This window comes from Malus domestica, chromosome 17, assembly GCF_042453785.1.
Source record: "Malus domestica chromosome 17, GDT2T_hap1".
Taxonomy (NCBI): Eukaryota; Viridiplantae; Streptophyta; class Magnoliopsida; order Rosales; family Rosaceae; genus Malus; species Malus domestica.
The window spans coordinates 8,052,136-8,076,575 of NC_091677.1; the positions used below are offsets into that span (position 1 = coordinate 8,052,136).

General features: G+C 38.8%; 1 protein-coding gene and 1 pseudogene across 1 annotated transcript; one reads left to right on the plus strand and one right to left on the minus strand.

The window, feature by feature from the left end:
* Positions 1-1,402: 1,402 nt before the first annotated feature.
* Positions 1,403-8,239, minus strand: LOC103404815 (aconitate hydratase, cytoplasmic-like). Its single transcript, XM_008343780.4, has 20 exons — positions 7,680-8,239; positions 7,158-7,262; positions 6,904-7,064; positions 6,719-6,811; positions 6,319-6,504; positions 6,020-6,181; positions 5,712-5,856; positions 5,475-5,617; positions 5,335-5,391; positions 5,149-5,228; positions 4,987-5,062; positions 4,701-4,886; positions 4,499-4,566; positions 4,300-4,418; positions 4,002-4,123; positions 3,134-3,232; positions 2,580-3,059; positions 2,383-2,481; positions 2,048-2,290; positions 1,403-1,871 (listed from the first exon to the last, which is right to left on the minus strand). Exons 1-20 carry the CDS (start codon positions 7,963-7,965, stop codon positions 1,803-1,805), a joined length of 2,979 nt encoding a protein of 992 aa, XP_008342002.3. The 5' UTR covers positions 7,966-8,239; the 3' UTR covers positions 1,403-1,802.
* Positions 8,240-21,998: 13,759 nt separating this feature from the next.
* LOC103432139 (short-chain dehydrogenase TIC 32 B, chloroplastic-like) lies at positions 21,999-22,689 on the plus strand (annotated as a pseudogene).
* The last annotated feature ends 1,751 nt before the right edge of the window (positions 22,690-24,440 follow it).

The following is a 24,440-nucleotide window of genomic DNA, read 5'->3' on the forward strand; positions in this document are numbered from 1 at the left end:
TAACCAACTCTTTACGTTGTTTGATCTAAATTTCCCTCCCCTAAAATCCTTGTATCAAAAGAGAAATAAAAGTAAGACAGAAATAACTGTTGGAGAATAGAATCCTGCATCGGTCATATGACAAAATAATATATAACTAATATATGGTAGTTTCCACCCCTAATATCATCGAGACTTTTTGTGATAAAGTCCAACACCTAGCAATAGGTGGTTAAGTTGGGACAATATCAATGACATTGGTTGCCTATAAAGTTACCATAGTATCAAAGCATACTATTCTTTCGACACGTTCCAGGTCCAATTTACTAGACTCGAATGTGCCTAGCTCTAGCTTAAGGATGTTGAATGACTGGGTCCTAGAAAAGTTGCGTTGGTTCTAGTTCCTGAATGATGGTCGGGCTCTTAAAAAGTTGTGTAAGCTCCAATATAATAGTTTGACCAATTCTCAATGTGGAAATTTGTTTCGGTCTTGTGACCCCATGTGAGACCACTCCTGAGGAGGCATGTTGGAGATTGGATCCCATATCGGTCGTATGACAAAATAATATACAACTAATATATGGAAGTTTTGCCCTTAATATCACCGATGTCATTTGTAATAAAACTCAATACCTAACAATGGATGATTAAGTTAGGAAGTTTAGCAATACCAATCAAATCTTTTAAGCTAATATTCAAGTATTTGAATTTCTATTGGGTATCGCTAGTTGACAAATCGACACACAGATGGGGGTGCTTTGGCTAATTGACAAATTTGTCAGGCACAGCATATATGATGTGTTTTCTTGTAAGGATTTGGGCAAGATTTTGCTCTTGTCATGCTTTTGGAATCCTTGAAGACTACAGGAGTCGTTCATCGTTCACACTCATAAGTCATACTAACACTATATAATTGAATGAACCTTCTAGCATGTCCGGTGAATCCCCATTTGTCATGGATACCTACATGAAATTCGTGCCGACGTCTTTTTAAGCTGTTAAATCAAATTCAATGATCAACGGTCACCAATTTTAGACTGTTTAAATTTGACCCAATTATACAACGATATTTGGTGCCTTAAAATACCTAAAAAGTTGAGCTAATGGATCAAAAGCATTACAAAATATCAAACTGAGAAACTCTTGTTTGATATTGCAACGTCACCGTGTTGTATAACTATCTTCTCGTGCTATAACATGTGTTTAATCACTGATCCTTAAAATTTGGTATCAAGAATTGAAATTAAGAGCTCGTTTAGAACTGCTTCTTTAAAAATCACCACTTCTCATAAGCGCTTTCAATAGAAGTGCTTCTATGAGAAGCGCATAGAAAATTCTAAAAGCGAGGGACCATGAATTTATGCACTTTTAAAGTTAGAGGAATAAAAAAACCTAAATGAATCGTCGCACGACAATAATTCAATTGTAATATCAAATCGGGGGTGGGGAGTTAGATTCATCATATGCCATGAAACAAAATATCCCATTGATCGTATCACTGTTCAAAGGCATAACACTGCCCATGATCTTGGTGCCCTTGAAAACCCAAGGTACGTATGTAAATGCCTTAAGAAGCAAACAATCGAAACAGAAAGAGATTCTACTGCTCGGAAACTATATTTTTAACCCGTCGAAAGACCGACAAATCAACAAGCCTGCACAACCTGGGCAGTGTTAAAATGAATAACAAAAAAATTTGCCTCCGTCCCGCAAAAAAGGGACCTTGCGTGTTATTTTGGGGCCCTTATTTTCTTCCTCACATTTTACAATTGAAAACGCTTGTAGTGATGCGGATAGCAAGTCCTCGGAACAGCGTGATCCAGTTACTGCTTGCTTAGGTTCCTGATAACGTATTGAAGAATGCCTCCGTGGTTGAAGTATTCCAGTTCCACCTGCAAGTGCAACCAAATCACAACATGAGCAACCTATAAACAGATCTTTACTAACGGGAGCTCACGAAAACACAGTAAATGCGTCAACCAAACAGCATTATCACAGAACGTTACTTCACTTAGTTTTAGAAATACAAAAGCAAATATAAAACACGGATGATGAAAGTAGCAAGTACCTCAGTGTCAAAGCGAACAGTGCAGGTGAAAGCTTTTCCATTGTCCGTTGTGACGGTCACATCTTGGCCAGGTTTAATCTCACTAATGTTGCTTGGGAGGTCAATGGTATACCGTTCGTGACCAGTCAATCCTAGTGTGTCTGCATCCTCACCGGCCTTGAAACAAAGAGGAATGATACCCATCCCCACCAAATTACTGCGATGGATTCTCTCGAAACTTTTAGCAATCACTGCTTTAACGCCCTGTTGCATGGCAAAAGTTAGTCAACCAAATGAGAAAGATACCGTAATGAAAACTTACAAACTCATTCAAATGGCGGTGTAAAATAACTCACCAATAGCATTGGGCCCTTGGCGGCCCAATCCCTGGAGCTTCCACTTCCATACTCGGCTCCGGCTATTACAATAGTGTCGTGCCCATCAGCCTTGTATCTCTGAAATAGAAACAGAAGATTGATTGCAAAGATTTAGTGAATAGTTTTCTGTAGTTAACAAAAGACAGAAATTTGTGAAATATTCATTGGTGACTCACAGTTGCTGCATCAAAGACAAAGAGTTTCTCCCCGGTAGGAATGTGAACTGTTTTAGGCCCTACTTCCCCATTCAAAAGCTTGTTAACGAGGCGGATATTGGCAAAAGTTCCCCTGGCCATAACTTCATCATTGCCACGACGACTTCCATAAGAATTGAAGTCTTTGCGGTCCACCCCACGCTCAAGAAGGTACTTGGCTGCAGGACTGTCCTTGTTGATGCTTCCCGCTGGGGAGATGTGATCAGTTGTAATACTGTCACCAAAATTCAACAAGCAGTACGCATCCTTCACTCCATGAGAACCAGGAGGATACATGGTCATATCCTTGAAGTATGGGGGCTCATGAATGTAGGTTGAATTAGGGTCCCATGAGTACAGTTTGGATTCGGGAACTGATAGCTGATTCCAAATGGGGTTGCCCTTAGTAATTGACTCGTAAGTGCTCTTGAACATATCTGGCAACACGCTGGATTGCACTACCTACAAAACATACAGTCATGAGTTAATTTTGTATACCGCTAAAGTTTCACAACAAATCCAAAATTCTAATTTACCTCAGCAATCTCCTCTGTGGACGGCCAGATATCCCTGAAATAGACGCTCTTACCATCCTTCCCTGTTCCAATTGGCTCCGTATCAAAGTCAATGTCAACCTGGAAAATTAAATTTTAAGGTTAACTTGTGTCAATGATTGTTTCATATGATGGACAAAAAGAGATCACTGCTCGCAGACTAACAAAATGAATTATTAAAACTCCCACGGCTTAAAAGGCATTCATAATAGTAGTAAATGACAGTGGGATAAAGAGTACATGCAGCAAATACCACTTCATAATGCTTCAACATCCAACATTGTCTTATTAATCAATTTTCTTGTTAAGAAAACAGTAAACATGCCAGCAACCAAGTGATTCAAGGAGTACGGAACGAGGGTAAATTAATTAAATATTGTTAATATTTTTAGACACTATAATCTGATATTGAGCTCCAAATGACAGGATTTTAGAGACTATTTGCGTCAAGACCAGGATGAATGGATGTTCACATATCACTAGAAATGTAAATAAAATCATTCTGGCCTATTTCAGAATCAATAAGTACGAAAAGAAGTTTTACATGGGAAAATGAAATTTATAAATTAACAAAAAGGTGTATTATTCCTCCTGATGGCAAAATCCCATAATCATTAGAGCACGATACACACATAACAGGAACATGAAAGGCACAACCAGTGAGAATAACTCATCTTTAAAACCAAGTAAATACAATGAATATACAGGTGCAACAAATAAAGGAGATGAAGAAAAAAAAAATTGGGTAGTTAACTATTGTCCATAGATGAAGCTGAATCACATAACCAAAAAAATAAAGCCGCAAAAATGAAAAAACAAATACTTCGCACCCTATGCAAGTATGACATACCGTTCCAGCAAGGGCATAAGCAACCACTAAAGGAGGAGAGGCAAGGTAATTAGCTCTTGTCAATGGATGAACACGGCCCTCAAAATTCCTGTTTCCAGAGAGCACAGCAGCTGCTACAATGTCTGCAACAGAACGATCGAATTTCAGATCCACATGCTAGAGCTAGAGTAGAAACTAATAATATAGGACTTGAGTTCTTGTGAAGGAAATGAGAAATCATGTAACATGTAAATATGATTGAGTTTTACAAATTATATAACCTTTTATGCAAAAATAAACGATACTACTTCAACATTACCATTTTCCGATATAGCAGAAGCAACACTTTCATGCAGATCCCCTGAATTCCCAATGCATGTTGTGCACCCATATCCAACAATATTGAAACCTTGTTGATCAAAATACTTTTGCAATCCGCTGCATCAAACATATTAACTTTCAATAAACAATTTGTATCTAGTTTTAAAAAGTCTAATTCTCCAAAAACAGAAACCTACCTCTGTAGCAAATATTTTGTAACAACTCCAGAACCCGGGGCAAGACTTGTTTTAACCCATGGCTTGACCTGAGTTGCCAGCAAATCAACATTCAATTATACAAAAACAAAAACAAGTTTTCTTGCACAATCCATATTGCAGACAAAAGAAAGAAAGGGGAAAAAATGGTCGATTGTTGTTGAGAACAATAAGATTGCCTCACCTGTAGACCAAGTTCACTAGCCTTCTTTGCAACGAGAGCAGCCCCAAGCATGACACTTGGGTTTGATGTATTGGTGCAACTTGTGATTGCAGCAATCACAACACTACCATGCTTAAGCTCTGCTGGCTGTCCATCGAATTGAAACTTTGCCACTTTGTTTTGCACCTCTTTTGGTATAGCAAATCCCTACATTCAGATAGAGTTTTAGGAAGGATGGTACGACAAAGAGAATTGCAACTGCAGCATTATCTCATAAAATTAAATACACAGTATCTTACAGACTTACCTTGAACCCAACCTTGTTATCAAGACAAGCATGCCAATCAGATTTCATGTCTTTCAAAGTCACACGGTCATGAGGTCTGTGCCAAGAATACCAGTTATATATGAATATACAAAAAAATAATAATAAGCAACGAATGGTAATTACACATTGAATAAAAATAACCTCTTAGGTCCTGAGATACAGGGCTCGACTTCTGAAAGGTTCAATTCCAGGTAAGATGAGTATGCTCGTTCTGTTTGAGGCTGAAATAAACAAATTTTAGTCAACAGATGCATCTCAAACGAAGTTAGAAAGGTTGATTCAGATAATTAAAAATTGAGAAGAACAAAAATACCAAAGAGCTCTTACCTCATTATAGTCAACAAACAATTTATTTGCCCGCAGATAACTTTCAATCATTGACACCTGTAATTTAATGAAGAGGTCACATATCTCTTAAAAGAATAAAACTTATGAAACTAATTATCAGCACTCGGTAAAGTACTCACAGTCTCATCACTTCTACCAGTCAATTTGAGATACTGTAAAGTAACATGATCAACAGGGAAGAAGCCCATGGTTGCACCATACTCAGGGGACATATTGGCAATAGTTGCCCTGTCAGCTAATGATAGTTCACCCATACCATCGCCTGCAGACACATACAAACACAAACCACTATATATAGCCAGGACATAGCAAATGCAATTATTACTTAAAATTACAGATAATCAAAATCAACTTACCATAGAATTCAACAAATTTTCCAACAACTCCATGCTTCCTCAGTATTTGTGTGACAGTCAAAACCAAGTCAGTAGCAGTAACACCATTGTTTAACCTTCCAGATAACTTGAACCCGACAACACCAGGCAACACCATGCTCATTGGCTGTCAATTTCAAAGCATATTGCATTAGAAGAAAATTTGAAGTGAGTTTAAACCATGTAGAGTATTAGCATGCAACGATGAAAGTGTGCATCAAGGTGTATTAAACAACCACATTAAAAATGCCTTCTCAGCTCCTTAGGTAATTTTCCAGACTTCACATTACCTGGCCAAGCATAGTAGCTTCGGCTTCAATACCTCCAACCCCCCATCCAGCAACTCCTAACCCGTCAATCATGGTTGTATGGGAATCAGTTCCAACCACACTATCAGGGTAGAGTAAGCCATCATTGTTGAAAACAACCCGTCCAAGATATTCAAGATTAACCTGAAATTACAACATATCCACTAATTTTAAACCAAATCCATGATAATTGAAAAGTTCTACAAAGAGTCAAAGACACAAAGGTTACATAAGTAAATCTTGTTATTAAATGACAAAAATCATACTACTTTAGTCTTTACCTGATGAACAATGCCAGATCCAGGTGGAACAACAAGCATATTATGGAACGCAGTAGAACCCCATTTAAGAAAAGCGAATCTCTCCTTATTTCTCTGGAATTCAAGATCCATATTGGCCTGCACTGCATTTGCTGATCTTGCAACGTCAACTTGAACTGAATGATCAATAACAAGGTCTACAGGAACCTGCATGAATGCAGAATTTCGTTTAATTATACATACTAAAACAAGCGTAGGACCAAATATAATGAGTACAACGTCTGAAAAGGGCACAAAAAATAACATTAAATTTGCAATTACAAGTTAACAATTGAGTTATAATCTAAAGTACTGATACCAAACCCCTGGCACAGTGACTGTAATAACAAGACTGAATGCACATAGTAAGAACTCCACATACCAAAGGATTGATCTTCTTAGAATCACTCCCAAGTTTGTTCATAGCATCACGCATACAAGCAAGGTCGACCACAGCTGGAACTCCCGTGAAGTCCTGGCAACAAAGTCATATAAGCATTGGAAAACGAACACAATATACTCTGTCTTCTAAATTCCTACCAAGGGTAAATGATAGTCCTGAATTACCTGCAAGAGCACACGAGCAGGCTTGAAAGGAATTTCGACTTGCTTTGGGGCAGTCTTTTCCCAATCAAGAATTTTCTCAACATCCTCCTTCTTGACTTGGAAGTTATCGCAATTACGAATAGCAGATTCCAGAAGGATTCTGATAGAATACGGTAACCTATCTGTTACATATATGCACGAGAGGATATTAATAATCGTCCAATTACACGAAACCAGCAAAATAGTATTCGGATAACTGAGTGCTAGAAAAGTACCAATCCTCGGGTCGTTCAGAGAAGGAAGGCTGTAGAATTTTCCAAACTCGCCACCTCCGGGCTTGGGAAGACTTGTCAAATTTGGCTTGAAAGGATTTTCGGAAGCTGGAACCACACAGATGAACAATCAGAACCCAAATTAAGACCAGTTTCTGAAAATAAATTTATAAAATTAAGATAAATGCCCATAATTTCCATTTTTCTATGTCAAAATTCAGATCATACGACCAGTTTCACATGCATTCAATAAGAAAAGTGTTTGATGAATCGAAATACGAAATTAGACCGGATTCAATAGAGTTTCCGAGTCATTTTTCAATTTTATCAGCAGCCAAACAGTATTCATTTCACAACTACCAAGCAATAGCAGCTCAGCTGAACTGCTGAAGAAGCTTCAAAAACACCAAAAAAAGAATCCAGATTTTCAAAAACAAGCATGAAACAAAAACGATTCAGATCAAAAATAGCAAAGCGACGACCAATCAGAAACTCCGAGAACTACGGAATGAGAGGAGAGCGTACCCATGGAAGCGATCTTGCGCTGAAACTGTTCGATGACGGGAGCGACGGCTCTGATCTGGGAGCGGAGGGTGTAGGAGGAGCGCCAATGGACACCGCCGTGGCTCCAGCGAGGGAAGGAGCGAGCGGCGGAGGAGGAGCTGAGGAGGCGGTGGGAGGCGAAGTGGTGGTGCGAAGGCCTGAGGGGCGAAGAGACGAAGGTTCTGGAAACAGCGGAGGAGGAGGAAAATCGAGCCCTAGAAGCTCTGAGGAGGGAGGAGGCAGCGGAGGAGGCTGTGTTTATATACATGACGACGATCACGCATTCATAGACAAAACGCTGAGCGCAGAGATAAGGATTCCGTCAGAGAGAGAGAGAGAGAGAGATGAAGACAGGAGTTATGGAGGGGAATGGAGGAACAGTCGTATGACTGCTTCTGGGAGGGTGAGGAGGAAGGGGCGTGTGGAGAGCGACCGAGGCCTAGGGCTGCGCGCCGCGCTTCTAGAAGTAGACTGGCTTCGGCTGAGCCTCTGAGAGAAGAGAGGGAGAAGGGGTTCTATCCGGTGTGGGGAGGTGGAGGAGCATTTCTGATTGACACTGTCCAATCAAGTATTTCCACATCATTTCTTTGTTTATTTTCTATTTGTTTGACCCGAAAAATAATGTCCATTTTCCAGAAACAGAATGGTTATTACTAGTTAAGCACTATAAAAAAATATGGATTTTTTTTTTAAAGAGATAAGTTTGTGATTTTGTTACTACAGTCTACTATTCTAGAGGCTGGAAAAACTTACAGATGTATTTCAATCTCTCTTAACCACCATCGTATAATTTATCAACGTTAAAAATCAAATCCAAGATATGCCGTGTGAAATACGAGTCTGAAGTTTATCATTAACAATTGAACCACTCCGTAATGATTAAAAAAAGCATACGGATTTCACTGCATTTAGATACCATCTAGCCTTGCATAAGTACAATGCACAAGCAATTCATAATTTTTTTCTGCTTACATAAAATTTAATGTCACTAAGATAAAATAATACAATATGACATTGTGCATTAAATTAGTCAATCACGCCCACTTTCCATCATTTTTAGTTAAATGTACACAATATGTCAATCAATTAAGCTACTCATCGCTATATTTAATTATGTTCTTGAACATGTGCACAGAATTCAATTATCATGAAATGATTTAGTGGTTCGAAATGAATTATATGCTCGTATTTTATATGATACATTTTGAGTTCAATTCTTAAAGCTAGAGTTACACAATAATATTCAGAATAAGATTGAAATGCTTCAATAAATCCTTTCACTCTTTAAAAAATAGATCATTGTCGCGAAACTATTCAAATGGTTTTTTTTTTTTTCAAGAAAAAAATAGTGCACAGATTCGGTAAGATGGGCGGTGCATGATCATCACAACTTCACAAGTGCGGACGGTGATGTATACGAATATTTATGCAGTTTGTGGCAGTAACAAAAAAAACCAGCTTTTTGGGCCAATTTCAAATATTCAAAAGGAACGGTTACGGGTCGCCGTTTGAAATTTTGGCCAAGTGGGGCACTTTTGTAACGAGTGTACTATTTGCACAGCAAAACATTAAGTTGAAAACAAGAGCAGTTTCCACGCGATGAACATTAAAAATTTGTTCCTTTTTATATACAACTAAAATTATTATAAACTGCTATTGGTCTGCAATTAAAAATATGGTGTTTTAATGAAAAATTCACGGTATTATTTACTTTAACAAAAAATCATATTTTTATACTAAAAGGTCAAATATGGTACTATTCATTTTACCTTTTATTTTGTCATTATCGTTAAAACTCAAAATTTTCAAACTATTTTCATTAGTTTTTCTTTAAAAATAACTTTGTATATGTGAGGACACTTGATGCATTACACTGTTAGTTAATTTAATAAAAGTTCAAACTTAGCTCTTATAATCCTTGTTTCGACAAGGTGCAATGCAGCTCATTATTCACGTGAGTAGTAACTGTCCCAACTTCACTCTCAAACCCAAATCTATTAAAAGGGTGGAAATGCGGTTAAACGAGCTAGGATACAAGTATTTAGCGTTTATGTTAGCCTTATATATTTTATTTTAGCTTACTTATTATGTCTTCCTTAATAAAATAGTAAAGGGAAATTTTATTTGGACCCAGTTATCTTATCTCTACATCCAACTAACAAGTTTTATCTACCAAACTTCCAAGTTTACCGTTAAATAAATAAGAATAAGAAAATAAAATAAAATAAACATTGGTATTTTTATCTCTACACCCCATAACTCCAAAACTGGCATACCAGTGCACTCATCCATTATTCCCGACAAAACCCACCCAAATAACAAAAAAATATTCTCTCGAATTCATCAATGAGTCAGCTTGCTAGAAACCCTTATCAGCCCTCATTTATAATTTCAGCATAGGTTTTCATCTAATATGTTTGCTTGTTTGAACCATTATCTAGGAGTTTGCTGCTTGCATAAATTATTAAAACTAACAAGTCAGCTTGCTAGAAACCCTTGGTGCTATCTCTTCTAAATAGACACTGACATGGAAGCTTTTTTCTCATATTGCAGGATTTTGTTTCATGTCCAACAAATTGGTAAGAAGTTTTCTCCGCTGAAATTATAAATGAGGGCTACTAAGGGTTTCATGCAACACAGGTTTCTAGCAAGCTTACTTGTTGATGAACTCATGAGCATATTTTGTTGTCATTTGGGTGTGTTTTGTGGGAAATAATGGAGGAGTGCATATGTGTGCCATTGTTTTGAGTTATTGGGTGTAGAGATAAAACCACCAATGTTTATTTTCTTTTATTTTCTTATTTTTATTTATTTAAGGGCAAACTTGAAAGTTTAGTAGAGAAAATTTTTTAGTTTGGTGTAGAGATAGGATAGCTAGGTCCAAAAAAATTATCAAGAGTAAATTGTAGCAATTATCTCTCAACTTTAACTCAAATTAGGCAATGGTCCCTCAACTAAAAATGAATTATCAATGGTCCCTCAACTCATCAAAACGTGCAACTATGACCCTTTTCGTCAATTCAGTTAGAACTTCCGTCAAAATGAGTCACGTACCATGCACATTTTGATAGAATCAAGTAAGAAAAATTGTATCAATGGTCCCTCAACTTTAATTCAACTGAAAGAATAGTCCATCAACTTAAACCCAATTAGAATAATAGTCCCTCAACTTTAACCCAATTGTACTAATGGTCCTTCCAACATAACTCATTTTGATAGAACTCTGACAAAGTTAACGAAAATGACCATAGCTACACGTTTAATGAGTTGAAGGACCAATGGTAATGAATTTTTTGTTGAGGGACCATTGCTCCAATTTGACTAAAGTTGAGAGAACATTGCTACAATTTACTGTTAATAAAAAGTTTCTTTCATGACAAGTTGACTTATGGCCAGTTTGAGATTGCTGCACTTTGTAAAAAAAAAACTGTTTTTGTTGTACTTTAAGAATAATCAGCTGTAAAATAAAGTAATTGAGCATTTGATACTGTATTTTTAAAAGTATTGTGAGTATGAAAAGCAATGTAAAAGTGTTTGGTAAATTTAAAGTGATATAGTTGTATATTAACCAAAATGGACATGGTAGTGGGGATGGTGGCGAGAGCAGTTATGGTGTGTTGGTGGTGACAGTGGAGGCAATGGTGTGTTGGTGGTGATGGTGGGTGCAGTGGTGATGGTAGCAGAAAAAGTAGAGTTATAGTGAGGGTACCAATAGTGGGTATGGTCGTTGGGTATAGAGGTAACAATAGTGGTAGGGGTGGCGTCATCAGCAGTTGTGGTTATGAAGGTGATCGTGGCAGTGGCGGCACAATGGCGGCATTGATGGCAGCACTATCAGTGGTGGCAGTTGTGATGATGGCGACTACGATGGTGGTGGTAGCAACAATGGTGGTGGTATAAGGTTAGTGTTTGTAATGGTAGACGGTGACCGTTACTTTGTTCTCCAAAAGATAAAATGAGCATAGCAGGTTAAACAAAATCATTTTTTAAAATTAAAGAGGGTATTACAGGATTTGAAAATATTCATTAAAGGTTCAACTCCGTTTTTTATTACCTACAAGATGCATTTAAAAGTTACTGTCTAAAGGTTATTACTTTTAAAATAAACAGGATATTTTATTTTTACCAAACATTTTTTATTGTTTAACCTTAAAGTGAAACAATTCTTGGAAAAAAAATGATACTAAACAGGGTCTTAGACTAATAATGAATTAGTAAAGTTGGATGATTGAAATTCTCTTGGGAAGTTTCTTCGTTCCTTTATCATATTTGAAAAGTGTTATCAATTTAACACTACTTCGCGGGTTGATATCAACCGTTTATGCATTTATAACTCACAATGCATCAAAGGTCAAAGTCACCTTGTAAATGATCAACCGTAACATAAATAAATGCATAAATTTAGAGTCAGTTATGTTGAATCCTACATCGGATAGAGGCCCAAAAAAGAAGAGTTTAAAATAGAATTATTCCACTCTACTAACATCAAGACCTTTTGTGATAAAACCTCACACCTGAAGGATGTGGCACGTGGTAATTACCAAGTTAGGAACAATATCGGAGGTAGAGTGGGGCCTTCAGCCCGTCAACCTGAAAAATTCAACATGGTATCGAAGTCAAGGGACGCGTTCATACTGCCACGTGATTTGGTGAGTCCCATCTGGCCCTGTACAATGGGTGAGTCATGACTTGGTTCCACGTAGGCCAATGTTGCAACGTGATTGGGTGGCTCCCCATTGGCCCCGCGTGTTGGGTGAGCCCCGACTTGGCTCCACATGGTTGCCGATGTGTGGATCTTCCACGTGTGACCCACTTATCGGATCCCACGTGCAGGGGTGTGTTGAATCTCACACCGGCTAGAGGGCCAAAAGAAGAAGAGTTTAAAATAGAATTACTACACTCTAACTAACACCAAGGCATTTTGTGATAAAACATCACACCTGACGGATTGAGCATGTGATAGTTACCAAGTTAGGAATAGTATTGGTACTGTTAGAGTGAGATCCTCAGCCCATCGACCTGAAAAATTCAACCAGTTATTAAGTATATAGTGTGCGTACTTAACTTGAACAACTCTTAGATATAGCAAAAATTGAAGTGCAAAGGTTGTGTCATTGGCCTGTCGTAGTTTGGTACATGCAACACTTGCATGTCAAAACTCATAAAAATAGCATTGATGGATATGACAAATGCTTCGAGTATAATTCGTGCCAAACCCTTTGCCTCTTTCTACTATCAATCGTGGTTAGGCACACACAGTTGTAGGAAAGTATATGCTGCCCTTGCTCCAAATAGCTACCACACCTTGCGACACTGGTCCTTTTTTGTCGTCTGCGTTCAATCTGATGCGATTGATATGGCTACCAGCTATGCAAGTGGCCTCTAGTACAGTAGCAGAGAAGAATGTTGTTTTTGCACTATGACGTGAGTTCAAAAGTATGTCTGCTCTCCAATCTAAAAATAAATAAAAAGATATGACTACTAGCTACCAGCAAAGCAAAGGGAAAAAAGCTTGGTAGCCTTGCCTTTTTAAAGATTAACAGCACTATGTTTTTGGCATCATTATCGATATTGATATTCAGACGCACTAAATTAACACTTACAAGTTACAACCTTGGATTCGAATTCATTATGAATGTAATTTGGAGATTGATTGCTCGGAAATGTTTTAACTCTCATCATAGTAATTGCTCTTTATATCGATATCTATTTCAATTGTGATAAGTGACAGATTGTTTTTTGGGTTGTATTGCATAATGTTGTACATTTTATGACTTTTAGAATTCACTATTGTATCGCTTTCTTTTTTTTAAACCAAAGTTTACAGTTACATCGAGGAATTAGTTCAATTAGGCATGCCATGTGGGAAATTATCAAAGATGGTAAAAGAAATCACCATGTCATTTTATGCCAGATGCTTGTACTGTGGAATTTATGTCGACTCTTTTTCTCTTTTGGGTGGATGTAGCAGTTTTATACAGTAAGTAGACAGATGGGTATTATTCTCAAATAGTGATCAAAATGAGTCGTAATGGGGTAAGTGAAAGTTCTGACAATGTGCCATAAATTGCGCTTGAATTTGTGACAAATGTCAAAGCTGCGCTCTTAAAAATGGAAATAGATCATTTCCTGATCCCTTCCATCTAATTATCTTCATCAAACAATTTTAGATCCTTAAAATTTAATCAAATGATTAAAGTTATTATAACTTTTTTAGTGGGCTCGTGTTTTTAGCCGTTTGATCAAATTTCAAGGATTTGGATTGTTTGATGAGGAAGATTAGGCAGAAGGGATCCGGAGATGATCAATTTCCCTCAAGAACTATTAAGATGCGGAAGAATTTAGGACTTTTCATGCAAGGGTAAGTTGCTATTTGACTTCTTGAATTATCACTTCAGTTAAAATTGATTTCCTAAACTATTTTTTTGGTAAATTAACCCTCTGAACTATTTGAAATCAGCCAATTGAACCCTCGGCGTTAGATTTCATCCACAACTTCGTCAAATTCAAAGGAAAATTAGTCATTTCTTCATCAATTCTTACTTGTTAACTATAACTATCAATGAATTTATGACATTTGAAAACAAATAATGTGTAATGACCATTGTTCTAAAAATCTCCGCCTAACGCCGCACATGCGCTGGGCGGCTGGCCACCGCCTTGATTAATGTTTAGGCGTTTATTAAGAAATGACGCCTAGACCTACTTATGCGCCCCATCTATACTGCCTAGCCCGCCCAAATCCCTCTGGGTTGCAACTCATTTAGACAAAAAATAGATAACTTTCATTTTGCATTTTATTTTTTAATAAATTGTAAGATATTTATTGAATACTTAAATGAACACATATTAGATGTTTGTTCCCACATTTTTATTATGCCAATAGCTCATAATAGATATGTCATTCTATTTGTATTTTTATGATGAAATCATATATATACTAGCACTTAGCGTCTTTTAGAACCTTGGTAATGACAATGTGAGATGGTCTGTTACGTAAACGTTTGGTTTTTTTTTATGTTTTCTCATTATGCTATATGTCAAAATTTTATTAGTGGTTATAGCTGACAAGTAACAATTGATGATGAAATGATTAATGTGCCCTTGAATTTGACAAAATGAATTACGCAATCTAATGGCATGAGGTTGATTGACTGATTTTAAATAGTTAATGAGGTTAATTTACCAAAAAAATAATTTAGAGCGTCAATTTCAACTAAGATGATAATTCAAGGGGTCAAACTGCAATTTACCATTTCATGCAATGGGGCATCGGTCTCGTGAGACCACTAAAGAAAGCCCAACATAAGTTATCAACTAGTACCATATTGATTTTGAGTATGTCATACCTTTTCATACATGAAAAATCGAGGTATGAGATAACCATGGAAGTTTGTTCATCCTATACAGTCAATACCCAACTGTCTATTTTCCAGTTCTTATGTGTCTCTATTCATTCTCATAGTAAGTAAATATGCATTTTCTCATTAAAAGAAAGAGAATTATAATAGAAATCATGACATATCTTCTCACTTGGAATAATCGTGAAAAATTTGTGAAACCACTTGTAAAGCACACTTGATAAATGAGCAGGTCGAGTCCCATGGACTTGACACTAGAATGGTTCCAAAGCCCATTTTCTATTGCGTGTGTTTTTTCTCACAAAGTTATTTTTAATTTGAAAATGGAGGTTCGAACTTGGACACAAAAGGTGATTGGTAAATGTGTTGATTGAATAGTGATGTATGTTGTTGATAATTGCAAGTTCACAATATTGTCCAAGTAATGTAGTGATAAGTAGAGTGTCGTTCAAACAAGGATCGGATTAACCTAAATTTACTATTGAGATTGACTTCAAACTAAACTTAAATAAAAGAAGGATTACGTTGACAAATTCAAATATGCAAAGAAACGAAACGAAAGTAAAAATAACAATTGATCAAACACGAAGTAAAAGTGAAAGAATTATAAAAGATTAATGTATGGAAGCACTAAGACATCAGGTTCCTCATTCTCAATCCCATCTAATCCCGTTATTCATATTAACATCAAATTATTCTCATGTTGCTAGCAATTATCCCTTGATTCGTCAATATTTCCTATCAAAATATACTAACCATGTTTCTAACTATCTACCCATGCTATGTCTGGCCACAAATATAGATAATTGAAACCCTTTAAGCTAAATGGATAATTACACGAAGCTACACAAATCATAACCAGTATGTCTACTCAATTATGTAATTCATGGTAATTGTTATGAGAATCAATCTGCTAAACTCAACATGTCAGTCACAATTTAGTTCTCCATGCAAATAATGGCCAGTTATTTTATAACAATAAAGCACAGTAACAATTACTTAACATGAAAATTAATAGAGATTAATATAAAATAATAAGAAATAGATGTTCATGATAAGAGTACATCCCAGTCCTAGCAAACGGACTTAGTTCATAATTAAACTAATAACAAACATGGATAAATTCGATGGCATAAAAGAAACCCAAAACTCCAATTCTGTTTTCGTATGCGAGTGTGCCCTGGGAATCTCCAACCTTCTCTCCGTGCGGCACACCCTGATTGGGCTCTCGATCTTCTCCTTTCTTTACGGCACTAGGTTCTCCTCCTTTTATATTTTCCACTAGTCTCCCTTTCTCAAAAATCCCCCACCTCTTCTTTTATTTCTGCCGCAGCTTCCTTGGACTATCTTGTATAAGTCCATTCCATTGGGCCAACTAATTAAAGCTTTGACTGGTCCAACTTCCTAATTTGTCTCTTATTTTTCCATCCCAAAATAATACCACAGTCTAACTTGGCAATCGTCGGGTTTTCTTGTATTTAAGCATTTAATTCCATCTCTTATTCTCAAAACCGTAGTTCCTACAAAACATACACAAAGTGCAAAAACTCAACAATTTAATACATGATCATGACTACATAATAGACAAAAAAAAGGTACAAAATATGTGTAAACGATCATCCTAACAATGTGAATAGTTATGAGAGGTTGTGGGATGAAACATGATAACCAAAATAAGAAATGGAATTCAATATCCCATACTCAAATGAATCTTGCGAACCAAACGAGCGCGCGTGTGTTTGCCACCCTTTGAAATTTAAGCAAATAACACATACAATACAACTATCTCAAAAAGACCAATTAATATGAATTTTGTATCTTTCTCATTCCAAACACATGAGTTTTCAGCTCCCCAAACAACAAATCGTTCAAGTAAGCTAACTCTTTGATCACGTTGCTTGGAATATGCGTGCTTTGTTAGTTTAACAAGGAACTTAAGCAAATAAACACATATAATGCGCTATTATGAGCAAGCCACCTGCTCTCCTACCAATTGTCATTCTCCAGCATCAAAGAAGAGTGCTACCTGGATGATCCTGCACGCAACAATCACAACATGCACCTAAAATCAGGCTGTTTGTACCATACTTAGGGTCTTCGTATTTAGATCTCGTATAAATACTCGGGGGACTCAAATGTAAGTATGTAATAAATGAAGGGCCAAATATGTAATAAGTGAGGATCCCTTATTCTATAAAAGGACTCCTCACTCTCCTCATTTGGGAGAGGTCAAGTTTAGGCCATATGAAGAGAGCACACAGAAAATAGGCTAGAGAGCACACTGCCTCTAGCCTTCATGTATATTCACCATTCAGAGTGAAACAATATCAATATCAGTGTGAACGTAGCCCAAACATTGGGGTGAACCACGATACACCTTGTGTTCTTTACTTTTTTGCAGATTCACGGTCGGATTTACGTTGTTCCAAAACCCCTCCGGTTTTGTGCATCAACATTTGGCACCATCTGTGGGAATCGACACGAAAAGCTATATTGGTTTTCTCTCAATTTTTCACCTCCGCCATGAATTTGCAAGAACCCAGAACCTCCCATCAACTACTCCGTGTACATGGCCTAGCAGTAGAATGATCCACAGACGAACGGGTTCGTCATCGTGCCCAGGCCCACAAGCCCAATCCTAATTGCCAAAAACAACATACCTCATCGGCTTATCTCTCTCTCAGTTTCTCTTACATGACCCACATGGCCAGTGTCCTCATCTTGCTCCTCAAGATCCACATTATCAAATCGTGCGTCAGTATTTCTTGGAAAACTCAAGAACTCTATGCCATTGTTTTCGCTACTCGCTACCTAGACGACACCGCCGATGCGTCCAAAAAGGCTTTAGAAACTGTCCAGCGATCCGGCGAGTTCGCCGCCGAGGTGTCCAAGAAGGCTGACGAGATTAAGACGGCCATGCTCAAGCAGGCCGATCAGATCAAGTGTCTCTTCGTCTCTGAGATCATTCCTCCTCAGCTCGCCTCGCTCTCGATTGTCAACTTCGCCTCCGTGTCCCTGCTTCTCAGATTTGCAAATCTGCTTCCAAAGCTGCGAGGCCATTCCTCTCTACTCCTAAGACCTTCTCCCATTCCTACTCCGAAGGGCATATTTGTTTGTTTCCAGTTTTGGAAGAGTTGGCTCTGACAACGTATCTAGATGATGGATTTCTGGAGCACTTGCCATTCCTGCCGCACAAATGAAGTTCGGGAAAGAATGAACCAGTTAGGCAGTGCCCATTGTCGTGGCTAGAAAGCTTTGAATTACCGGTGCCGGAATTACGAACCTTCACAGAGTCCATTTCTTCACTAGAAGTTTGACAACGAAAAAACAAACCGGCGACGTCGTTCAGGCCTCGGTTTGGAAGCTCGCCGCGGGGCTGTGGCAATTACGCTTTAGCCAAATCTCAGAGGGTTGGAAGATCAAATTCAATTCTTGCCTTTCTTAGGCTTCCAACCCTCAACGACAGGGTCTACTTTCCCAAATGGTATTTTAAGGGATTGAGGGAGAGTCCCACTCATTATGGCGCGTATGTGCGCAAGTTTGTCAATCTTGACTTCAAGTCATACTCAAGGTTCTTGAATTGGACGCCAGTTGCGCTAAGGATGCTGGAACCAAAGCTTATTGATCATGCAGGTTTGGATTCTGCAGTTTACTTGCGGATATACTTGATAGGGTGTTGGTACAATCCTAGGCCCTCAAAAGGTGCAAATTGGATCGTCTGACAAAGTAGTAACGGCAAAAGATAGTGTGCACCATACTTGAAGCTACTTTTGCTTTTGTCGACCTCCCACATGGAAAACTATGGAGGTGTTTGCTGTAAAGCAGGCACGCAAATCTGCAAAAGCAAGGAATAAAAGGAGCAGATCATGCCTACTGACCAAACCCCATACTGTAAACCTGCAATGGGAAGAAAAGGAATATAGAAAGGAAAAAGATGTCTGGAGGTGGAGAAAAACAAAAAAGGGTGTCGACCACTGGAAGAAGATAAAGAACTTTATTATCAGGCAAAATGATGTGATTTACTTTTCTTATCTTTTGGAGACATCTGTATAACCCCACCAGAGGGTAATCATAAAGAAAGAAGGCAGCATGCCAAAAAAAAAAAGGGCAAAGTGTCGGCAAGCCCAAAATAGTAGGCTGGAATGTTATGTGGGGGGCGAATGCCCATATGCCCAAAAGAGCCAGGCCCTATGGCTTCAAACTCCAACCTCCGTCCCTCCACTTAAGGTTCACCCTCTATTATCACTAACCAGGTGATCAAAAGTACGTTCAGTACTCCAAAATTATTCGGCAGCTGCTGCTATTATCACCAATTAGGTGATCAAAAGTACGTCAAGTACTCCAAAATTATTCGGCAGCATGCTGCTATTATGACCAACTTGGTGATCAAAAGTATATCCAGTACTCCAAAATTATACATGAGCATCACTCATGTTAATCATACATAAACATTCATGAACATCACTCATGTCAATCATACATAAACATTCATGAGCATCACTTATGTCAACATTCATGAGCATCACTCATATAAACATTCATGAGCATCACTCATGTCAATCAGCTTCGAAAGCTTTATTTACAAAGCTCCAGCTTCGAGAGCTTCAGCTTCGAAAGCTTCATTTACGAAGCTCCAACTTCAAAGCTTCATTTACAAAAGCTCCACCTTCAAAGCTTCACTTTCAAATCTACACCTACAAAGCTTCAGTGCATGATATACAAAGACCACCTCCGAACAATCGCTACTTTGGCTCATACATGGATTGAATTTGAAGTCTCCAGCCAACAGACTTTATTGACTGGAGATTTGGAGGACTACATTATGTACCACATATTGGGCTTCCGCAACCGGGCCTTAAGAAAAATATTTGGGGAACTTAGCCCATTATTTATGTACTGAGGAGCGAACCCTTATTCTATAAAAGGAACTTCCTCACTTTTATTAGAGAGCACTCATTATTCATGTATTGAGGAGAGAACCCTTATAAAAGGGACTCTTTCACCTTCATTAGAGAGCATCTCCGCCTGCTGAGCAACTGCCTCGCCGCGAGCATCACTCATAACCCATCACTTATGTATTGAGGAGCGAGCCCTTATTCTATAAAATGGACTTCCTCACCATCATTAGAGAGCATCGCCGCCTGCTGAGCAATCGCCTCGCCGCGAACATCAACTCTAGGCCATCATTTATGTATTGAGGAGCAAACCCTTATTCTATAAAAGGGACTCCCTTACCTTCAACACCACAAGTCGAGCCAACCAAGGCAACATAAGCCACAAGCCGAGCAGCCTCGCAACATGTGCTACTTCTAGTTGAGCATCATTTCACATTGAGCATTGCCTCATATCGAGTATTCAGTACTGGACGACATCTAGTTATTTCGGCTCACACATGGATTAAATTTCAAGTCTTCAACCAAAAGACTTTATTGATTGAAGCCTTGGGGAACTATTGTTTGTACCATACTTAGGGCATCTGTATTTAGATCTCGTATAAATACTCGGGGGCTCAAATGTAAGTATGTAATAAATGAAGGGGCAAATATGTAATAAGTGATAAGCCCTTATTCTATAAAATGACTCCTCACTTTCCTCATTTGGGAGAGGTCAAGTTTAGGCCATGGGAAGAGAGCACACAGAAAATAGGCTAGATAGCACACTGTTATCTAGCCTTCTTGTATATTCACCATTCAGAGTGAAACAATTAACATCAGTGTGGACATAGCCCAAATATTGGGGTGAACCACGATACATCTTGTATTATTTACTTTCTTGCAGATTCACGGTCAGATTTACGTTGTTCCAATACCCCTCATGTTTTGTGCATCAACACAGGCAATCAGGTTCTTTATTACCATAAGAACTAATACTAAAAAAAATCAAAAGAAAATAATACCATTCTATCTAGTTGATTTAACTTACATGTACTATTGTCGTTCGATAACAATGTTGCAACCATCTTTTTGACTCCTGAATATCTTAATGAAGAATCAGCGCAAAGTATACAATGTTTCTTAAAATGCTGTGACGACTCTTGATATAGTGCTTGTAGTATTGAATCCAAAAAAATTGGTGTTAAAGTCATCGTAGGTACTCAAATAAAGTAATTAAATCATGAAGGGCACATATGTAATGAAGTATATTGCCCCATATTGGCAAATGCAAACTTTTGTACAAAAGCTCTTATATTAGCCGAGCAAGTCACCGACGCCTCTCCCGATCTTCGCCACATCACCGTCATCATCATAGGTGCTACGTCAGGGATCGGAGTCGAGACGGCTCGAGTTTTAACCAAGCGCGGGGCCAAGCTGGTCATCCCGGCTCGAAGCCTCAAAGCTGCCAAGGACGCCAAGGCTCGAATTCCCTATGAGTTTCCCGACTCCAAGATCATCGTCATGGCTCTCGATCTCAGCTCTATCGCTTCCGTCAAGAGCTTCGCCTCCAAGTTCGAGTCCCTCCAACTGCCTCTCAATCTTCTCATAAATAATGCCGAAAAGTTCGTGACGGAATTGAAATGACCTTTGCTACTAATTATCTCAGTTATTTTCTGTTGACGAAGCTGTTGCTCAACACAATGATTGAAACGACTGCGACCAACGACGTTCAAGGGTGAATCGTGAACGTGTCGTCGGCCATTCACGGCTGGTTTTTCGACGATACATCTTATGTCATTTACATTTCATGCAGATTCAAGGTCGAATTTACGTTGTTCCAAGACCATCCGGTTTTGTGCATCAACATTTGGCGATGTCTGTGGGAATCGACACAAAATGCTATGTCGGTTCTCTTTTAATTTTTCATCTCACCACCGTGAATCAGCACAACCCAAAAACCTAGAACCTCCATCCTTGGGCTGTTCCAAAAGAAAAAAAAAAAACATTCGCAGATCTCCGTCTTTCCCAACTCTCTCTCTGTATCTCAAAGTTTGTGTATGTATTTAATGCAAAGCGGCTACAGCTCAAAGAGTACAGCCAAGCAAGTCACTGACGCCTCCTCCGATCTCCGCCATATCACCACCATTATCATAGGTGCTACGTCACGGATTGAAGCCGAGACGGCTCGAGTTTTAAACAAGCGCAGGGCCAAGCTGGTCCTTCCGGCTCGAAGCCTCAAAGCTGCCAAGGACGCAAAGCTCGAATTCCCTCCAAGTTTCCCGACTTCAAGATCATCGTCATGGCTCTCGATCTCATCTCCCTCGCTTCTGTCAGGAGCTTTGCCTCAAAGTTTGAGTCGCTCCAGCTGTCTCTCAATCTTCTCATAAATAATGCCGGAAAGTTCACGACGAAATTGAAATGACCTTTGCTACTAATTATCTCAGTCATTTTCCATTGACGAAGCTGTTGCTCAACACAATGATTGAAACGGCTGCAGTTATCGGCGTTCAAAAGCGAATCGTGAACGTGTCGTCGGCCATTCACGGTTGGTTTTCCGGCGATATGATCTGATATCTTGGATCCAAGCCACCAGTTGGAGCATCTCAAAGATCCAAAAACCCGAAATCAAGCTCGGATCTTCCTCACGGAGCCTCACGGATATTCCTCACGAACCTCCATTGTCTGTGGAATGACGCCGAGAAGTTCCTTTCCTCCACCATTTTTCGGCCATTCACGACTGGTTTTCCGGTGATATGATCTGATATTTTGGATCCAAGCCACTAGCTGGAGCGTCTCGAAGATCCAAAAACCTGAACTCAAGCTCGGATATTCCTCATGGAGCCTCACGGGTCTTCCTTACGGACCTCCATTGTCTATGGAATGACGCCGAGAAATTCCCTTCCTTCACCATTTTTCGGCCATTCACGACTGGTTTTCCGGTGATATGATCTGATATCTTGGAAACAACGCAGTCGTCGAACACACCTTCATCGAAAACAACGCAGTCGCCGATCACATGGTCCTCGTCGAAATGGTCGGGTTGGACGAAGTAGGATGAAATGAAAGAGGAGAGAAGGGCGTGGAGCATTCGCAGGAACTTTATGGTGGCAGCGAAAGCCTGCGAGGTGTGGCGTGGGGTTTAGAGAGAGTGGCACGGTTGTTGTACTTGCTCTACATGCTGTATCAATCTCTCTCTCTCTGTGAGAATGAAGGTCAGAAGAGGAGATTGATGAGCTTTAAGGAACTCAACCTTTGAGCACAACAATGAGTGTAAATGAGTACATGTGGAATGAGTTTCTAAAACTAGAACAAGAAACCATTCTCCCTACCAAGCAGCTTTTTCCTTTTCCCATCGCACTGGACGAAGAAGTGCTCATTCCACTATAGGTTCTGGGAGTTCCTTCATGACACGTGCCCCTTCATTTTTCACCTCAATAAAGGGTGGGAGAATATTATGGAGCCTTGGCAGTGGACTCGTGGACCATGCAGCAGAAAAAAGAGAAAGCAAAATCGGAGATAAGATTCTTTGCTTAGTATTGAAATCTATTATCATTCCTTGTATGCCATACTCATTAGGGTCAAGAAACAGCAACAAAAGCAGAAACAAAAGCAGAAAAGAAAGGAGAAAACGAAAGCAAAAACAAAAGCAGAAAAGAAAAGAGAAAGCAAAAGCAAAGAATAAACACCCCTTCAGAATGATGTGATTTACTTTTCTTGTTTTTGAATGATGTAATTTATTTTCTTTATCTTTTGGAAACATCTGTATAAACCCCATTAGAGGGTAAAAAAAAAGGCAAAGCCCAAAACAAATGGAGGGCGAAGGCCCATAAGCCCGAAATAGCACCAACCAGGTCATCAAAAGTACGCCTAGTACTCCACAATTATTCGGTAACCCGCCGCTATTACCACCAACCAGGTGATCAAAAGTACGCCCAGTACTCCAAAATCATTCGGCAACCTGCCATTATTACCACCAACCAGGTGATCAAAAGTACGCCCAGTACTCCAAAATTATTCGGCAACCTGCTGCTATTACCACCAACCAGGTGATAAAATGTACAACCCGTACTCTAATATCATTTGGCAACTAGCCATTCATGCCACTAACCAGGTGATGAAATGTACAACCCGTACTCTAAATATCATTTGGCAACTAGCCATTCATGCCACCAACCAGGTGATGAAATGTATGACCCGTACTCCCATTCATGCCACTAACCAGGTGATCAAAAGTACGCCTAGTACTTCAAATCATACATGAGCATTACTCATGTCAATCATACATAAACATACATGAGCATCACTTATGTCAATCATACATAAACATTCATGAGCATCACTCATCCAATCATACATAAACATTCATGAGCATCACTCATGTCAACATCCATGAGCATCACTCATGTCAATCAACATAAACATTCATGAGCATCACTCATGTCAATCAGCTTCAAAAGCTTTATTTACAGAGCTCTAGCTTCAAAAGCGTCATTTACAGAGCTCTCGCT